Source organism: Bufo gargarizans, chromosome 6, assembly GCF_014858855.1.
Source record: "Bufo gargarizans isolate SCDJY-AF-19 chromosome 6, ASM1485885v1, whole genome shotgun sequence".
Lineage (NCBI taxonomy): Eukaryota > Metazoa > Chordata > Amphibia > Anura > Bufonidae > Bufo > Bufo gargarizans.
In genome coordinates, this window is record NC_058085.1 from 345,955,642 (window position 1) to 345,974,935 (window position 19,294).

A 19,294-nucleotide genomic window follows, 5' to 3' on the forward strand; every position below is an offset into this window, starting at 1 on the left:
GATTCCTCAGCACACACAAGCTGCCGTTTATGGTTGACTGTCCCCAATATAAAGACAGTGAAAGAGAAAAAAAGGGGAAAACAAATCTTACTTCAAGATCTGGGGGTTGACAAACACTAAGAGGTCATGAACGAGTTTAAAGAAAGCCGATTGTAGGAGGATATTGGCATTTGTTTTAATCAAGGTCTTATATAGCCAGGATTTGGGGAAATCTTTAGATGTTCCAGATACACACTCTTTTTTCTTTTTCTTCTTTTTTTCCTAGAAAGTGACAAAGAAAAATTCAGATAATGAAGCAGGAAATAAAAGTTAAAAGGAGGTTGATATGGTGGGTGGGGGTTTTAAGGGATGTACTGCTTCCATAGTTATGAATAGTTGCCAACAGTCCCAAATTTGCAGGGAATGTCCCTAATTTTTAGAGACTCTCCTGGCTTTCTCTGGTCAAAAATGGGTAGGGCTTGAATAGATCCTGTCCATAAGTGGACAGTCCTGCCAGGTTTGTGGGCATTCCTGGTGGCAGGGCTTAAATGACACAAATATTTTAACAAGGATGTTGGTAAATATGGTTCTATGATGGATCGGTATAGTTGTAGTACATAGATCCCAATGAACATGAACACCTCTATAGACAAACAGTGGCCCACACAACAGGGAGTATGTTCAGGATCTTACCTCGACCAGTATGTCCTGGCTGTGCACCTTGCTCAGCCCGTTCATTTCAATAGCTCCGTCCTGCTGTTTCCTCTTATTCCTACGTTTCTCCAGAGCTTTCCTTGCTTTTGCCACTTCCACCTTCATCGTTTTGTCGAATGCTTCGTAGATGTGTTGGGTCTGATTTTCTTTGCTCAGTTCCCAGAGATCTTCCATGACTAAATGTCTTCTGTACCCTTTAACAATTATGCTGCACGAACCAAAGTGTTAACGGTTAAAGTGTGAGATATAACAATGGAGACCATTCAAGTTGACCTTAAATGGTGTGTGTACTTTTAAAGCCATTATGATTCCTCCAGCCCATCTATAAGAAAAAGAATGAAGCAATTGTTTGTGTAATCTTGTTTAACGAATAAATGTCCAGCTTATTCAATATAGATCAATGAAAAAGGATCTAAAGTTCACAGTTTGTGTCCAGCAGTATTGATCCCCTTAAAACATAACTTTTACTAGTCAGATCATAAAAAAGGTACCACTGTGGTGGTTCACCAGTGTATAAGTGAAAAAGACAAACAACAATAATAGTAAATACAGAAATATGTCTGGGAGCTGGTCATACAGACTCCACTACAAGAGGGATGAGTGAACGCAAGGCAGCAAGTTGGGAGCAATGGGTATGCCTATACTCTCCCTATGCTCACCCTAGCTAAGACCTCAGCCCAGGGACGTCCCCTAATGGTGGAGACTCCCTGTCCTCGTTCCTGGGCTGACTGCCCTACGTTTACCCTCCTCTTTAAAGTTAACAAACAAATGCTCCACAGACCATAGGTAGGTGTGGTCATGTGTCCCTGGTAGGGAAAAAATCCCGACAGGGGCACTAGAATAGATGAGACCAATCACAATCAATGCAGTCAGGTGAATTGATATCACCTATACCATATAGAGTCAGACCCGGGTGCACCGGTTAATGCATTCCCAGGTTGGCTCTAAAAGAAGCCCCAACGCGTTTCCCCTATCACTAGGTTCATCAGGGGGCAAGTGTGGTCAAAGATACAACCATCACATACAAAAATGTATGGTCAAAAATACAACCATCACACAGAATAAGTTTAAAGATACTTATGATAGGATGAGGCAACAGGACCAGGGACGCAGAAGGTGTTTAGGCATAGGACCAGGGACCAAATTGATATGTCCCACCTGTAAAAAATAAGAATGCTCTCAGTTCATGTACTAAACACAGTACAATACATTTATATCCCCTATGTCTCCTTCAGATCAGCACTTACTTAGTGTCCCGTGCAGTCAGGAGAGAGGAGCGCCCACATGATACGGGCCAATCCGTCACTTAGGGGTCTGTGAGCCAAAATTCAAGCATGGTGTGAGACACACTACATGCTACAGTGATATCTATTTACAATGAATTGTCCGCACTTACATTTAGGCCTGCGTCCTGGTATCGTCCTGTTCCTCCTCTCACTCATGCCCACACTCCCATTCCCTTAAATAGTTACCCATCAGCTGTGTCAGATTCATACTGATTAAAATCGCCAAAAGTCATGCCTCATATGGTTGAAAGTGCATACCGGAGCGTTCTGAGCCGGCCGAACCACGTGGAACGCACTCGGAGTTCACATCCGGTCGCGTGGAACGCATAGCTACGTCACTTCCGGTCCGTACGGCGCCCCATCCAGGTGGAACGCATGGGGCAGTCACATCCGGTTATATGGAACGCAGACTCACTCCCCATCCGTTCTATCAGTCAAATCGCTTCTAGTAAGCGCAGGTATCTTCACATTAGAGGCAAAGTGACACGATATTCAATACATGAAACCAGTCACTGACATATAGCATGGTGCTTATTATTCTAGCATTCTATTCGGGAAGGGGGCGGGGTCAAGGAGCTGTGGGTAATACAGTATTGTGCTTTTCACTGAGGGTGTATTCCTATTATAGAGGAAACACCTACAGCACATTGGATGAACAATGTGCAACCTGGATACTTTAAAGTAGTATCCTACTTATTTTTATCATGGCTATTGATGAAATAACCGAAGTGGCGCTACTTTATGGCAGGGGGATACAGGAAACGTACGACCTCAGAGATGAACGTCCCTAGTGGGAAGTAGATCATAAGAAACAGGAGAACGTAAGTCTCTCATTGATCCCTAGTGGTGCCTGGGATCTGAAGCGGTGAATCCACATGCATTCTTTTTGGAGGATTTTGCGGTCCCAATCGCCACCCCTTGGGGATAAAGGGATGGTTTCCAGGACCGAAAAACGTAAGCACTTAGGGTCGCCACCGTGCACATCAATTACATGTGACGCGACGGGTGTGATCTTTTTCTTCACCACGTCGTTCACGTGTTCACAAATTCGACGCCTGACCTCACGAATGGTCTTGCCTATGTAGTCCAGAGGGCAGGGGCATTGACACAGATAGACAGCACCCCTGCTTCTGCAGTTATAAAAATCTCTGATTTCATAGGTTTGACCGGTTACTGAACAGATGTTAGATTTAGCGGTAGATATAAACGCACAGGCTTTGCAGGAGCCACACTTGAACATCCCGCAAGGTTTCCGGTCCAGCCACGTGCCGGTTCCAGTTGGTGCAATGTAGTGGCTATGAACCAAGCGGTCTCTTATGCTCCTCCCCCGCCTATAAGTAACACTCGGTTGCTTAGTCAGTACATCTTGCAGGTCAGGATCCATGTGGAGAATCGGCCAGTACCTTTTCAGGACTGACATTACTTCCACATTTGCACAATCAAATACAGATATTAGGCGTATAGGTTGTTGTACACTCTTAACCTTCGGTTTTGGGGCAAGTAATTCGGTGCGCTCCCTGCTTGCAGCGTTCCGAAACGCCCCCCCAAGAACTGTTTGAGGATATCCCCTCTCTCTGAATCTCGTCTGTAATTTCTTGGCCTCAATGTGAAACGCCTTACCCTCAGAGCAGTTTCTCCGGGTCCTCAAATACTGACCCTTTGGTATGCCACGTTTAAGCGGTAGAGGGTGATGACTCTCCCAATGCAACAACGAGTTGGTCGCGGTATCCTTTCTGAATAGATTAGCAGTGAGTTTTTCTCCCTCCCTGGTTATCCGTACATCAAGGAAGGGGATAGAGTGATGGTCAAACTCAAAAGTAAATCGCAAACCAACATCGTTGTTGTTTAGGGATCCCCACAAACTCCTGGAGCTCACCCGGCCCACCCCTCCAGATCACAAAAATGTCGTCTATATATCTTGTCCAGAAGGTGATCTTCTCGGACCACCACGTCTCTCTATCTGGAAACACGACGGTGTCCTCCCACCAGCCCAGGAAGAGGTTGGCATAGGTGGGGGCACAAGGGCTCCCCATTGCCGTCCCCCTGAGCTGGTGGTAGAACCGCGAGTTGAAGAGAAAAAAATTGTGGGTCAGGGTGAACTCCAGGAGTCTGAGCACAAAAATGTTATGCGCCCTACAATGGATGTCCCTCGTCTTAAGATAGTATTCAGTGGCAGAGATCCCCTTCGTGTGGGGGATCGAGCTATAAAGGGACTCGACATCTATACTTGCCAGTATACAGTCCTTGTCCATATTGATCGCGTCGATCTTGCTGAGGAAGTCCATCGTGTCCCTCGTATATGAGGGTAAGGACACGACGAACTCCCTCAGCACACGATCGACGTAGATCCCACAGTTCTGGGTCAGGGAGTTAACCCCGGAGACAATGGGGCGCCCCTTGAGGGGTGTGACCCCCTTATGGATTTTGGGTAATCCGTAGAAGGTAGCAATGGTGGAGTGAGCGGGAAGGAGAAAATTGTACTCAGCCGCCGAAATCAATCTGTCTACCAGAGCGTCAGTCAAGATGATCTTCAGGTCCTCGTAGAAGGTGGTCAGGGGATTCGTATCTAATACCCTATAACCTTCCCTATCTTTCAGAAGATTCAGACACATAGTCTGGTACGCTACATGGTCAAGAATGACCAAATTGCCACCCTTATCAGAGGGTTTGATGATTATAGATTTATCTTTCTCAAGGGCAGTCAAGGCCGACATCTCCATTCGAGACAGATTGAAGTGGCGGGGAGACATTCCCTCGAATCTCTCCAGCTCACTCGTCACCATTTGCATAAATATATCCACACATTCATATTTTATGGGTGGAGGCATCTTGGTACTTATTGGTTTGAGATTGGTATATGGTCCCTGACCTGGGCACCGGCTACCTTCCTCCCCCAATTCACAGAGGGTCTGCAAAGAGGCAAGATCACACTCGCTCAGGCCGAGTCTGGCACAGGTTTGTCTATCATTATCCCTAAAGAATTTATGCCACTTAAGGCGTCTGGCAAATAGGTTCAGGTCCTTGATCCACGTGAACAGACAGAAATTGGTGGTTGGAACAAATGACAGCCCCCTACTCAGTACCCCTAATTCAAGTACACTTAGGGACCGAGATGATAAGTTCACAACTTGGAGCCCATCCTTCAGGTTCTGTCGGCTTTGTTCCCCCCCCGAAGGTTGTAAGGTATCTGACTTTTCTCTAAAAAAGACCCCGAGGCGCATACAGGGGAGTGTGACGGCGGGAAGTTGTTGGAGGCAGCACCAGATGTTTGCAATGATGAGCCAGAGGGATAGGGTACAGGCCCGGTGGAGTAATTTACCCCCCCCGGACGACCCCTCCCGTTTGTTCCTCCCTTCTGCCATCGTCGTCTACCCCTTCTCCCAGTCTGTGTCGAACCTCTTCCCCTATAGTTCCCACCTGATAATTCGGTGTCAGAGGAGTCCACCTCCGATGTGGACACCTCAGACACCAGAGGTGCGGAGCCAGTGGGTTGTTGTTGATAGGCCCTATTTTCTCTAAATTCCGAGAGGTCACGAAGAAACTGTCTATGCTTTCTTTCTTTTATGACAGTTTGAAACCTTTCAACCGACACTTGGAGAGAAGCTTCCCGTCTAGGGAAATCTGGGTCGTCTTTATAGGTGAGGGCAAGATCAATTTGTTCCTGAAGGCTGGCAGATGTTTTTTCAAACATCAGTTTCTCCTCATCAAGGAGGATTTGCATGAGGGTCAGTGAACTGAGTGTCAGTTGTTCCTCCCACCTCTTTATAAGGGATGGTGATACAATACGTTCTGCCGGTTTAACCTGGAGGCGGAGTCCTTTAGGGACTATCTTGTGTTCCAAGTAACTCTCGAAACAACGTATCTCCCACCAGGATTTAATGTTGTCTTTGTATTTATTATAAAGGTCCCAAAAGACCTGTTTGCATGAGGCTGATGTACTAAGTCCCGGAATCTCTCTGTCAGAAAAGATATCCTGCGCTTCTTTCAATAGGGCATCGGTAAATAAAGTGCCAGATAAAAAATTTGCCATAATGTTTCTAAGAATAAATGTCCAGCTTATTCAATATAGATCAATGAAAAAGGATCTAAAGTTCACAGTTTGTGTCCAGCAGTATTGATCCCCTTAAAACATAACTTTTACTAGTCAGATCATAAAAAAGGTACCACTGTGGTGGTTCACCAGTGCATAAGTGAAAAAGACAAACAACAATAATAGTAAATACAGAAATATGTCTGGGAGCTGGTCATACAGACTCCACTACAAGAGGGATGAGTGAACGCAAGGCAGCAAGTTGGGAGCAATGGGTATGCCTATACTCTCCCTATGCTCACCCTAGCTAAGACCTCAGCCCAGGGACGTCCCCTAATGGTGGAGACTCCCTGTCCTCGTTCCTGGGCTGACTGCCCTACGTTTACCCTCCTCTTTAAAGTTAACAAACAAATGCTCCACAGACCATAGGTAGGTGTGGTCATGTGTCCCTGGTAAGGAAAAAATCCCGACAGGGGCACTAGAATAGATGAGACCAATCACAATCAATGCAGTCAGGTGAATTGATATCACCTATACCATATAGAGTCAGACCCGGGTGCACCGGTTAATGCATTCCCAGGTTGGCTCTAAAAGAAGCCCCAACGCGTTTCCCCTATCACTAGGTTCATCAGGGGGCAAGTGTGGTCAAAGATACAACCATCACATACAAAAATGTATGGTCAAAAATACAACCATCACACAGAATAAGTTTAAAGATACTTATGATAGGATGAGGCAACAGGACCAGGGACGCAGAAGGTGTTTAGGCATAGGACCCGGGACCAAATTGATATGTCCCACCTGTAAAAAATAAGAATGCTCTCAGTTCATGTACTAAACACAGTACAATACATTTATATCCCCTATGTCTCCTTCAGATCAGCACTTACTTAGTGTCCCGTGCAGTCAGGAGAGAGGAGCGCCCACATGATACGGGCCAATCCGTCACTTAGGGGTCTGTGAGCCAAAATTCAAGCATGGTGTGAGACACACTACATGCTACAGTGATATCAATTTACAATGAATTGTCCGCACTTACATTTAGGCCTGCGTCCTGGTATCGTCCTGTTCCTCCTCTCACTCATGCCCACACTCCCATTCCCTTAAATAGTTACCCATCAGCTGTGTCAGATTCATACTGATTAAAATCGCCAAAAGTCATGCCTCATATGGTTGAAAGTGCATACCGGAGCGTTCTGAGCCGGCCGAACCACGTGGAACGCACTCGGAGTTCACATCCGGTCGCGTGGAACGCATAGCTACGTCACTTCCGGTCCGTACGGCGCCCCATCCAGGTGGAACGCATGGGGCAGTCACATCCGATTATATGGAACGCAGACTCACTCCCCATCCGTTCTATCAGTCAAATCGCTTCTAGTAAGCGCAGGTATCTTCACATTAGAGGCAAAGTGACACGATATTCAATACATTAAACCAGTCACTGACATATAGCATGGTGCTTATTATTCTAGCATTCTATTCGGGAAGGGGGCGGGGTCAAGGAGCTGTGGGTAATACAGTATTGTGCTTTTCACTGAGGGTGTATTCCTATTATAGAGGAAACACCTACAGCACATTGGATGAACAATGTGCAACCTGGATACTTTAAAGTAGTATCCTACTTATTTTTATCATGGCTATTGATGAAATAACCGAAGTGGCGCTACTTTATGGCAGGGGGATACAGGAAACGTACGACCTCAGGGATGAACATCCCTAGTGAGAAATAGATCATAAGAAACAGGAGAACGTAAGTCTCTCATTGATCCCTAGTGGTGCCTGGGATCTGAAGCGGTGAATCCACATGCATTCTTTTTGGAGGATTTTGCGGTCCCAATCGCCACCCCTTGGGGATAAAGGGATGGTTTCCAGGACCGAAAAACGTAAGCACTTAGGGTCGCCACCGTGCACATCAATTACATGTGACGCGACGGGTGTGATCTTTTTCTTCACCACGTCGTTCACGTGTTCACAAATTCGACGCCTGACCTCACGAATGGTCTTGCCTATGTAGTCCAGAGGGCAGGGGCATTGACACAGATAGACAGCACCCCTGCTTCTGCAGTTATAAAAATCTCTGATTTCATAGGTTTGACCGGTTACTGAACAGATGTTAGATTTAGCGGTAGATATAAACGCACAGGCTTTGCAGGAGCCACACTTGAACATCCCGCAAGGTTTCCGGTCCAGCCACGTGCCGGTTCCAGTTGGCTGCAATGTAGTGGCTATGAACCAAGCGGTCTCTTATGCTCCTCCCCCGCCTATAAGTAACACTCGGTTGCTTAGTCAGTACATCTTGCAGGTCAGGATCCATGTGGAGAATCGGCCAGTACCTTTTCAGGACTGACATTACTTCCACATTTGCACAATCAAATACAGATATTAGGCGTATAGGTTGTTGTACACTCTTAACCTTCGGTTTTGGGGCAAGTAATTCGGTGCGCTCCCTGCTTGCAGCGTTCCGAAACGCCCCCCCAAGAACTGTTTGAGGATATCCCCTCTCTCTGAATCTCGTCTGTAATTTCTTGGCCTCAATGTGAAACGCCTTACCCTCAGAGCAGTTTCTCCGGGTCCTCAAATACTGACCCTTTGGTATGCCACGTTTAAGCGGTAGAGGGTGATGACTCTCCCAATGCAACAACGAGTTGGTCGCGGTATCCTTTCTGAATAGATTAGCAGTGAGTTTTTCTCCCTCCCTGGTTATCCGTACATCAAGGAAGGGGATAGAGTGATGGTCAAACTCAAAAGTAAATCGCAAACCAACATCGTTGTTGTTTAGGGATCCCACAAACTCCTGGAGCTCACCCGGCCCACCCCTCCAGATCACAAAAATGTCGTCTATATATCTTGTCCAGAAGGTGATCTTCTCGGACCACCACGTCTCTCTATCTGGAAACACGACGGTGTCCTCCCACCAGCCCAGGAAGAGGTTGGCATAGGTGGGGGCACAAGGGCTCCCCATTGCCGTCCCCCTGAGCTGGTGGTAGAACCGCGAGTTGAAGAGAAAAAAATTGTGGGTCAGGGTGAACTCCAGGAGTCTGAGCACAAAAATGTTATGCGCCCTACAATGGATGTCCCTCGTCTTAAGATAGTATTCAGTGGCAGAGATCCCCTTCGTGTGGGGGATCGAGCTATAAAGGGACTCGACATCTATACTTGCCAGTATACAGTCCTTGTCCATATTGATCGCGTCGATCTTGCTGAGGAAGTCCATCGTGTCCCTCGTATATGAGGGTAAGGACACGACGAACTCCCTCAGCACACGATCGACGTAGATCCCACAGTTCTGGGTCAGGGAGTTAACCCCGGAGACAATGGGGCGCCCCTTGAGGGGTGTGACCCCCTTATGGATTTTGGGTAATCCGTAGAAGGTAGCAATGGTGGAGTGAGCGGGAAGGAGAAAATTGTACTCAGCCGCCGAAATCAATCTGTCTACCAGAGCGTCAGTCAAGATGATCTTCAGGTCCTCGTAGAAGGTGGTCAGGGGATTCGTATCTAATACCCTATAACCTTCCCTATCTTTCAGAAGATTCAGACACATAGTCTGGTACGCTACATGGTCAAGAATGACCAAATTGCCACCCTTATCAGAGGGTTTGATGATTATAGATTTATCTTTCTCAAGGGCAGTCAAGGCCGACATCTCCATTCGAGACAGATTGAAGTGGCGGGGAGACATTCCCTCGAATCTCTCCAGCTCACTCGTCACCATTTGCATAAATATATCCACACATTCATATTTTATGGGTGGAGGCATCTTGGTACTTATTGGTTTGAGATTGGTATATGGTCCCTGACCTGGGCACCGGCTACCTTCCTCCCCCAATTCACAGAGGGTCTGCAAAGAGGCAAGATCACACTCGCTCAGGCCGAGTCTGGCACAGGTTTGTCTATCATTATCCCTAAAGAATTTATGCCACTTAAGGCGTCTGGCAAATAGGTTCAGGTCCTTGATCCACGTGAACAGACAGAAATTGGTGGATGGAACAAATGACAGCCCCCTACTCAGTACCCCTAATTCAAGTACACTTAGGGACCGAGATGATAAGTTCACAACTTGGAGCCCATCCTTCAGGTTCTGTCGGCTTTGTGGCGGGGAGACATTCTCCCCGCCACTTCAATCTGTCTCGAATGGAGATGTCGGCCTTGACTGCCCTTGAGAAAGATAAATCTATAATCATCAAACCCTCTGATAAGGGTGGCAATTTGGTCATTCTTGACCATGTAGCGTACCAGACTATGTGTCTGAATCTTCTGAAAGATAGGGAAGGTTATAGGGTATTAGATACGAATCCCCTGACCACCTTCTACGAGGAGCTGAAGATCATCTTGACTGACGCTCTAGGTAGACAGATTGATTTCGGCGGCTGAGTACAATTTTCTCCTTCCCGCTCACTCCACCATTGCTACCTTCTACGGATTACCCAAAATCCATAAGGGGGTCACACCCCTCAAGGGGCGCCCCATTGTCTCCGGGGTCAACTCCCTGACCCAGAACTGTGGGATCTACGTCGATCGTGTGCTGAGGGAGTTCGTCGTGTCCTTTACCCTCATATACGAGGGACACGATGGACTTCCTCAGCAAGATCGACGCGATCAATATGGACAAGGACTGCATACTGGCAAGTATAGATGTCGAGTCCCTTTATAGCTCGATCCCCCACACGAAGGGGATCTCTGCCACTGAATACTATCTGAAGACGAGGGACATCCATTGCAGGGCGCATAACATCTTTGTGCTCAGGACTCCTGGAGTTCACCCTGACCCACAATTTTTTTCTCTTCAACTCGCGGTTCTACCACCAGCTCAGGGGGACGGCAATGGGGAGCCCTTGTGCCCCCACCTATGCCAACCTCTTCCTGGGCTGGTGGGAGGACACCGTCGTGTTTCCAGATAGAGAGACGTGGTGGTCCGAGAAGATCACCTTCTGGACAAGATATATAGACGACATTTTTGTGATCTGGAGGGGTGGGCCGGGTGAGCTCCAGGAGTTTGTGGGGTCCCTAAACAACAACGATGTTGGTTTGCGATTTACTTTTGAGTTTGACCATCACTCTATCCCCTTCCTTGATGTACGGATAACCAGGGAGGGAGAAAAACTCACTGCTAATCTATTCAGAAAGGATACCGCGACCAACTCGTTGTTGCATTGGGAGAGTCATCACCCTCTACCGCTTAAACGTGGCATACCAAAGGGTCAGTATTTGAGGACCCGGAGAAACTGTTCTGAGGGTAAGGCGTTTCACATTGAGGCAAGGAAATTACAGATGAGATTCAGAGAGAGGGGATATCCTCAAACAGTCCTCGGGGGGGCGTTTCGGAACGCTGCAAGCAGGGAGCGCACCGAATTACTTGCCCCAAAACCGAAGGTTAAGAGTGTACAACAACCTATACGCCTAATATCTGTATTTGATTGTGCAAATGTGGAAGTAATGTCAGTCCTGAAAAGGTACTGGCCGATTCTCCACATGGATCCTGACCTGCAAGATGTACTGACTAAGCAACCGAGTGTTACTTATAGGCGGGGGAGGAGCATAAGAGACCGCTTGGTTCATAGCCACTACATTGCACCAACTGGAACCGGCACGTGGCTGGACCGGAAACCTTGCGGGATGTTCAAGTGTGGCTCCTGCAAAGCCTGTGCGTTTATATCTACCGCTAAATCTAACATCTGTTCAGTAACCGGTCAAACCTATGAAATCAGAGATTTTTATAACTGCAGAAGCAGGGGTGCTGTCTATCTGTGTCAATGCCCCTGCCCTCTGGACTACATAGGCAAGACCATTCGTGAGGTCAGGCGTCGAATTTGTGAACACGTGAACGACGTGGTGAAGAAAAAGATCACACCCGTCGCGTCACATGTAATTGATGTGCACGGTGGCGACCCTAAGTGCTTACGTTTTTCGGTCCTGGAAACCATCCCTTTATCCCCAAGGGGTGGCGATTGGGACCGCAAAATCCTCCAAAAAGAATGCATGTGGATTCACCGCTTCAGATCCCAGGCACCACTAGGGATCAATGAGAGACTTACGTTCTCCTGTTTCTTATGATCTACTTCCCACTAGGGACGTTCATCTCTGAGGTCGTACGTTTCCTGTATCCCCCTGCCATAAAGTAGCGCCACTTCGGTTATTTCATCAATAGCCATGATAAAAATAAGTAGGATACTACTTTAAAGTATCCAGGTTGCACATTGTTCATCCAATGTGCTGTAGGTGTTTCCTCTATAATAGGAATACACCCTCAGTGAAAAGCACAATACTGTATTACCCACAGCTCCTTGACCCCGCCCCCTTCCCGAATAGAATGCTAGAATAATAAGCACCATGCTATATGTCAGTGACTGGTTTCATGTATTGAATATCGTGTCACTTTGCCTCTAATGTGAAGATACCTGCGCTTACTAGAAGCGATTTGACTGATAGAACGGATGGGGAGTGAGTCTGCGTTCCATATAACCGGATGTGACTGCCCCATGCGTTCCACCTGGATGGGGCGCCGTACGGACCGGAAGTGACGTAGCTATGCGTTCCACGCGACCGGATGTGAACTCCGAGTGCGTTCCACGTGGTTCGGCCGGCTCAGAACGCTCCGGTATGCACTTTCAACTATATGAGGCATGACTTTTGGCGATTTTAATCAGTATGAATCTGACACAGCTGATGGGTAACTATTTAAGGGAATGGGAGTGTGGGCATGAGTGAGAGGAGGAACAGGACGATACCAGGACGCAGGCCTAAATGTAAGTGCGGACAATTCATTGTAAATAGATATCACTGTAGCATGTAGTGTGTCTCACACCATGCTTGAATTTTGGCTCACAGACCCCTAAGTGACGGATTGGCCCGTATCATGTGGGCGCTCCTCTCTCCTGACTGCACGGGACACTAAGTAAGTGCTGATCTGAAGGAGACATAGGGGATATAAATGTATTGTACTGTGTTTAGTACATGAACTGAGAGCATTCTTATTTTTTACAGGTGGGACATATCAATTTGGCCCCTGGTCCTATGCCTAAACACCTTCTGCGTCCCTGGTCCTGTTGCCTCATCCTATCATAAGTATCTTTAAACTTATTCTGTGTGATGGTTGTATTTTTGACCATACATTTTTGTATGTGATGGTTGTATCTTTGACCACACTTGCCCCCTGATGAACCTAGTGATAGGGGAAACGCGTTGGGGCTTCTTTTAGAGCCAACCTGGGAATGCATTAACCGGTGCACCCGGGTCTGACTCTATATGGTATAGGTGATATCAATTCACCTGACTGCATTGATTGTGATTGGTCTCATCTATTCTAGTGCCCCTGTCGGGATTTTTTCCCTACCAGGGACACATGACCACACCTACCTATGGTCTGTGGAGCATTTGTTTGTTAACTTTAAAGAGGAGGGTAAACGTAGGGCAGTCAGCCCAGGAACGAGGACAGGGAGTCTCCACCATTAGGGGACGTCCCTGGGCTGAGGTCTTAGCTAGGGTGAGCATAGGGAGAGTATAGGCATACCCATTGCTCCCAACTTGCTGCCTTGCGTTCACTCATCCCTCTTGTAGTGGAGTCTGTATGACCAGCTCCCAGACATATTTCTGTATTTACTATTATTGTTGTTTGTCTTTTTCACTTATACACTGGTGAACCACCACAGTGGTACCTTTTTTATGATCTGACTAGTAAAAGTTATGTTTTAAGGGGATCAATACTGCTGGACATAATCTTGTTTAACCCCTTAAAGGGGTTGTGCAAGAATGGGGAAAATGGAACCTGTAAAAGGGAAGCTTACTGATCTGCCCAGCATTGGCTCCTCACTCCTCCTCCTGGCCTGGTTTGATACCGCCTGCAGCCAATCACTGGCCATGGCGGTGCCCGGCTACAAATTGTCACACGGCGCAGAGGGGGCTAGTGACCTCTGGGGTCAGCGATTGGCTGCAGGTGGTGTCAAACTGGATGTTTATTCGGCAAGGGAGTGCAGCAGGGCATAGCGGGCTGGGAGGAGAAGGAGCGGGGAGCCCGCACCGGGAAGCAGGTAAACAAAAGTTTTGTGCATTAGATCACGTGCTGATATTAGCTGCAGTCCCTTTGTAGAAGTAGGTCCCCACTTCTTTCAGTCCAAAACGTATAAAAAGGAATTAAGGTCCGCGCTGCAAAAAAGGAAAACTTAAGGGTAATACAAAAATCACTGGTTCTTTTTATGCTGCTTCTTCCAATCGCCTCCTTATCCTTCCTCCTTCGCAGCTTCTTAGTCTCTGAACCAACGAGCAGAAGTGGGTATGCTTCTCACGCCTTCAAAGAGAGTATCAACATAGCACAGACCCGTATGTAAAATAGTTCACGCTTCTTTATTATACTTACAAGATTGTAATCTTGAACATCACATGAAACATGCTTCGAAAACCGGGTCGGGCTTTATCATATGTTCTATGTGATGTTCAAGATTATGATCTTGTAAGTATAATAAAGAAGCATAAACTATTTTACATAAGGTATAAATTCAAAAAATGGAGGGCACTCAGATGGCTGGGTATATATAGGGAGAGTCAATTACGTATATGGTATATAACCTGTTATTTATTACATATAGAATTGCACCATTCAGTGAATCAATAAAATAATCTCACTCAGTATATCAATCGTGGTGTTAGAATATTCACAATATAGGATGAGCATCAATGTGTATATCTTTATATAGCTGAAGGAAAGTTATAAAAACGTACAATTAAAAAGAGAGGAGACCTACTTATGCAGGTGATCAGTCTGCATATAGGTCCTATACACTACGTGCAGAATTATTAGGCAAATGAGTATTTTGACCACATCATCCTCTTTATGCATGTTGTCTTACTCCAAGCTGTATAGGCTCGAAAGCCTACTACCAATTAAGCATATTAGGTGATGTGCATCTCTGTAATGAGAAGGGGTGTGGTCTAATGACATCAACACCCTATATCAGGTGTGCATAATTATTAGGCAACTTCCTTTCCTTTGGCAAAATGGGTCAAAAGAAGGACTTGACAGGCTCAGAAAAGTCAAACATAGTGAGATATCTTGCAGAGGGATGCAGCACTCTTAAAATTGCAAAGCTTCTGAAGCGTGATCATCGAACAATCAAGCGTTTCATTCAAAATAGTCAACAGGGTCGCAAGAAGCGTGTGGAAAAACCAAGGCGCAAAATAACTGCCCATGAACTGAGAAAAGTCAAGCGTGCAGCTGCCAAAATGCCACTTGCCACCAGTTTGGCCATATTTCAGAGCTGCAACATCACTGGAGTGCCCAAAAGCACAAGGTGTGCAATACTCAGAGACATGGCCAAGGTAAGAAAGGCTGAAAGACGACCACCACTGAACAAGACACACAAGCTGAAACGTCAAGACTGGGCCAAGAAATATCTCAAGACTGATTTTTCTAAGGTTTTATGGACTGATGAAATGAGAGTGAGTCTTGATGGGCCAGATGGCTGGATTGGTAAAGGGCAGAGAGCTCCAGTCCGACTCAGACGCCAGCAAGGTGGAGGTGGAGTACTGGTTTGGGCTGGTATCATCAAAGATGAGCTTGTGGGGCCTTTTTGGGTTGAGGATGGAGTCAAGCTCAACTCCCAGTCCTACTGCCAGTTTCTGGAAGACACCTTCTTCAAGCAGTGGTACAGGAAGAAGTCTGCAAGGTAAGAAAAACATGATTTTCATGCAGGACAATGCTCCATCACACGCGTCCAAGTACTCCACAACGTGGCTGGCAAGAAAGGGTATAAAAGAAGAAAATCTAATGACATGGCCTCCTTGTTCACCTGATCTGAACCCCATTGAGAACCTGTTGTCCATCATCAAATGTGAGATTTACAAGGAGGGAAAACAGTACACCTCTCTGAACAGTGTCTGGGAGGCTGTGGTTGCTGCTGCACGCAATGTTGATGGTGAACAGATCAAAACACTGACAGAATCCATGGATGGCAGGCTTTTGAGTGTCCTTGCAAAGAAAGGTGGCTATATTGGTCACTGATTTGTTTTTGTTTTGTTTTTGAATGTCAGAAATGTATATTTGTGAATGTTGAGATGTTATATTGGTTTCACTGGTAAAAATAAATAATTGAAATGGGTATATATTTGTTTTTTGTTAAGTTGCCTAATAATTATGCACAGTAATAGTCACCTGCACACACAGATATCCCCCTAAAATAGCTAAAACTAAAAACAAACTAAAAACTACTTCCAAAAATATTCAGTTTTCATATTAATGAGTTTTTTGGGTTCATTGAGAACATGGTTGTTGTTCAATAATAAAATTAATCCTCAAAAATACAACTTGCCTAATAATTCTGCACTCCCTGTATAAATGTGCACTATAAAATGAAGGATTTTAAAATTAGATTAAAAAGTTTTTCGCTGGTGTAGGTCCACTTGTATCCTAAAGGAGCAGTCACCGTGAAGGAAAAGAAGAAGGGGGAAGAGAATGTAACAGTCTTACCCCATAGAGCTCGGTCCCAGGGAGCTGCTGCAGGGGAATACCTTTGTTGATGGTGATCCGATCCTGTGTAGCGTTGGTGCGCACGTGTTCCTCGGAGTCCTCGGCGTCTTCTTCTGTTAGGCTTCCTGAGTCTCTGCGGTGTTCCCCGCGATGCAGGAAGTGACGGGTCTGTGACCGGAAGTGACGATCTGTTATTCCGATCAGCTGACCGATTTTGTCAGTAAGCTGTATAATGAATATGCGCCTTTAGTTCTTCTTTATATAAAGGTCTTTCTTATTTTCAGAGTCCATGTACTATTCCTTCTTAAACCAAACGCGTTTCGGTGCACTCTTGCACCTTCATCAGTGGTGAATAGTACTATTGATCTCATTCCTTTTATAGAGGAGGGATCATTGAGGTATCTGGGTTGGATTAAAACCATGGAATGGATGCGTTTTAAACATATTGAGCCAATCATGGTTGGCTTTCAGATCATAGAGTTATATAGATATATAGATAATGAATTCAAATTGACACTAATATAGATGATCTTAAAACTACTTGATACCATAGAATAAAAATGTTTAGTATATATAATATAAAACAATGATGAGGTATATAATAACGGGGGTACGTCGTTGTCATAAAGTACCATTGCCATACAGATATATGGTCGACATCATAAATATCAAACTATAAAACCTTATAAATATCAGTATAAAAATATATAAATATCATAAAACTTGATAGACAATTTAATAATCTGATAAATCTTGATATCATTACATCATTAATCAAGGGTGATCTTCTTCTTGCTGGTTAAGTGGTGGTCATATGTATGTGTTGGTTTCAAAGTTATATATAAATGTAAATAAGTGTAGATGTGTAAATGGGGAAGGGGGCCCAGCTGGGAGAGGCCGTCGAGATGCTGAAAGACAGCCAGAACTCGACAGACTGTCCCCGGAGGGCACCCCTCCCTATAGAAATCCAAACAATTCTAATTCTGCGTTCAGACCAGCCGGGGTGATGGTTTCAAATTCAAAGATCTTACGAGATTCCGCTCTGGACATGCTTGATATATGGTTGCCCCCTCTCCAAGATTTGTGAATTTTTTCAAATGCTATGTAAATTAGTCTAGAGGGGTCTTTGTTATGATATGTTTTAAAATGTTGGGACAATATATGATTTTCATAGTCCTTTTTAATATTACTGATATGTTCGGCTACCCTCTTTTTAAACAATCTTTTAGTCCGCCCCACGTACTGTTTGTGGCACGGACATTCCAGGATGTAAATAACATCTGAGGAATTACACGACAGACTATCTTTAATTGGATAGTAACATAGTAACATAGTACATAAGGCCGAAAAAAGACATTTGTCCATCCAGTTCAGCCTGTCATGCTGCAAGTTGATCCAGAGGAAGGCAAAAAAAAACTGTGAGGTAGAAGCCAATTTTCCCCACTTTAGGGGAATAAAAATTCCTTCCCGACTCCAATCAGGCAATCAGAATAAATCCCTGGATCAACGATCTCTCTCTAGTAGCTATAGCCTGTAATATTATTACGCTCCAGAAATACATCCAGGCCCCTCTTGAATTCCTTTATTGTACTCACCATCACCACCTCCTCAGGCAGAGAGTTCCATAGTCTCACTGCTCTTACCGTAAAGAATCCTCTTCTATGTTTGTGTACAAACCTTCTTTCCTCCAGACGCAGAGGATGTCCCCTCGTCACAGTCACCGTCCTGGGAATGAATAGATGATGGGAGAGATCTCTGTACTGACCCCTGATATATTTATACATGTTAATTAGATCTCCTCTCAGTCGTCTTTTTTCTAAAGTGAATATCCCTAATTTTGATAATCTTTCAGGGTACTGTAGTTGCCCCATTCCAGTTATTACTTTAGTTGCCCTCCTCTGAACCCTCTCCAGCTCTGCTATGTCTGCCTTGTTCACAGGATCCCAGAACTGTACACAGTACTCCATGTGTGGTCTGACTAGCGATTTGTAAAGTGGTAGGACTATGTTCTCATCACGGGCATCTATGCCCCTTTTGATGCAACCCATAATCTTATTGGCCTTGGCAGCAGCTGCCTGACACTGGTTTTTGCAGCTTAGTTTGCTGTTTATTAAAATTCCTAGATCTTTTTCCATGTCAGTGTTACCGAGTGTTTTACCATTTAATAAGTACGGGTGACTTGCATTATTCCTTCCCATGTGCATAACTTTACATTTGTCAGTGTTAAACCTCATCTGCCACTTATTTGCCCAAGCCTCCAATCTATTCAGATCGCTCTGTAATAGTATACTGTCCTCTTCCGTGTTAATTACTTTACACAGTTTAGTGTCATCTGCGAAAATTGATATTTTACTATGCAAGCCTTCTACAAGATCATTAATAAATATATTGAAGAGAATAGGGCCCAATACTGACCCCTGAGGTACTCCACTAGTGACAGTGACCCAATCTGAGTATGTACCATTAATAACCACCCTCTGTTTTCTATCATTGAGCCAGTTACTTACCCACTTACAGACGTTTTCTCCCAGTCCGAGCATTCTCATTTTATATACTAACCTTTTATGTGGTACAGTGTCAAATGCTTTGGAGAAGTCCAGATACATGACATCCATTGATTCGCCGCTGTCAAGTCTAGAACTTACCTCCTCATAGAAACTGATTAAATTTGTTTGACATGATCGATCCCTCACGAAGCCATGCTGATATGGCGTTATTTGCTTATTTCCGTTAAGATGCTCTAACATAGCATCTCTCAGAAAACCTTCAAACAGTTTACCTACAACAGATGTTAAACTTACCGGCCTATAGTTTCCAGGCTCTGTTTTT

General features: G+C 45.3%; 1 protein-coding gene across 1 annotated transcript in view; it reads right to left on the minus strand.

The window, feature by feature from the left end:
* Positions 1-19,294, minus strand: part of LOC122941130 (ATP-binding cassette sub-family C member 2-like) — a 143,278-nt gene that overhangs the window by 97,114 nt on the left and 26,870 nt on the right. Inside the window, exons 7-8 of the mRNA XM_044298156.1 lie at positions 673-901; positions 92-261 (exon numbers count right to left, since the gene is read on the minus strand). Coding sequence (XP_044154091.1) covers positions 92-261; positions 673-901 — 399 coding nt within the window. The remainder of the gene's footprint in view (positions 1-91; positions 262-672; positions 902-19,294) is intronic.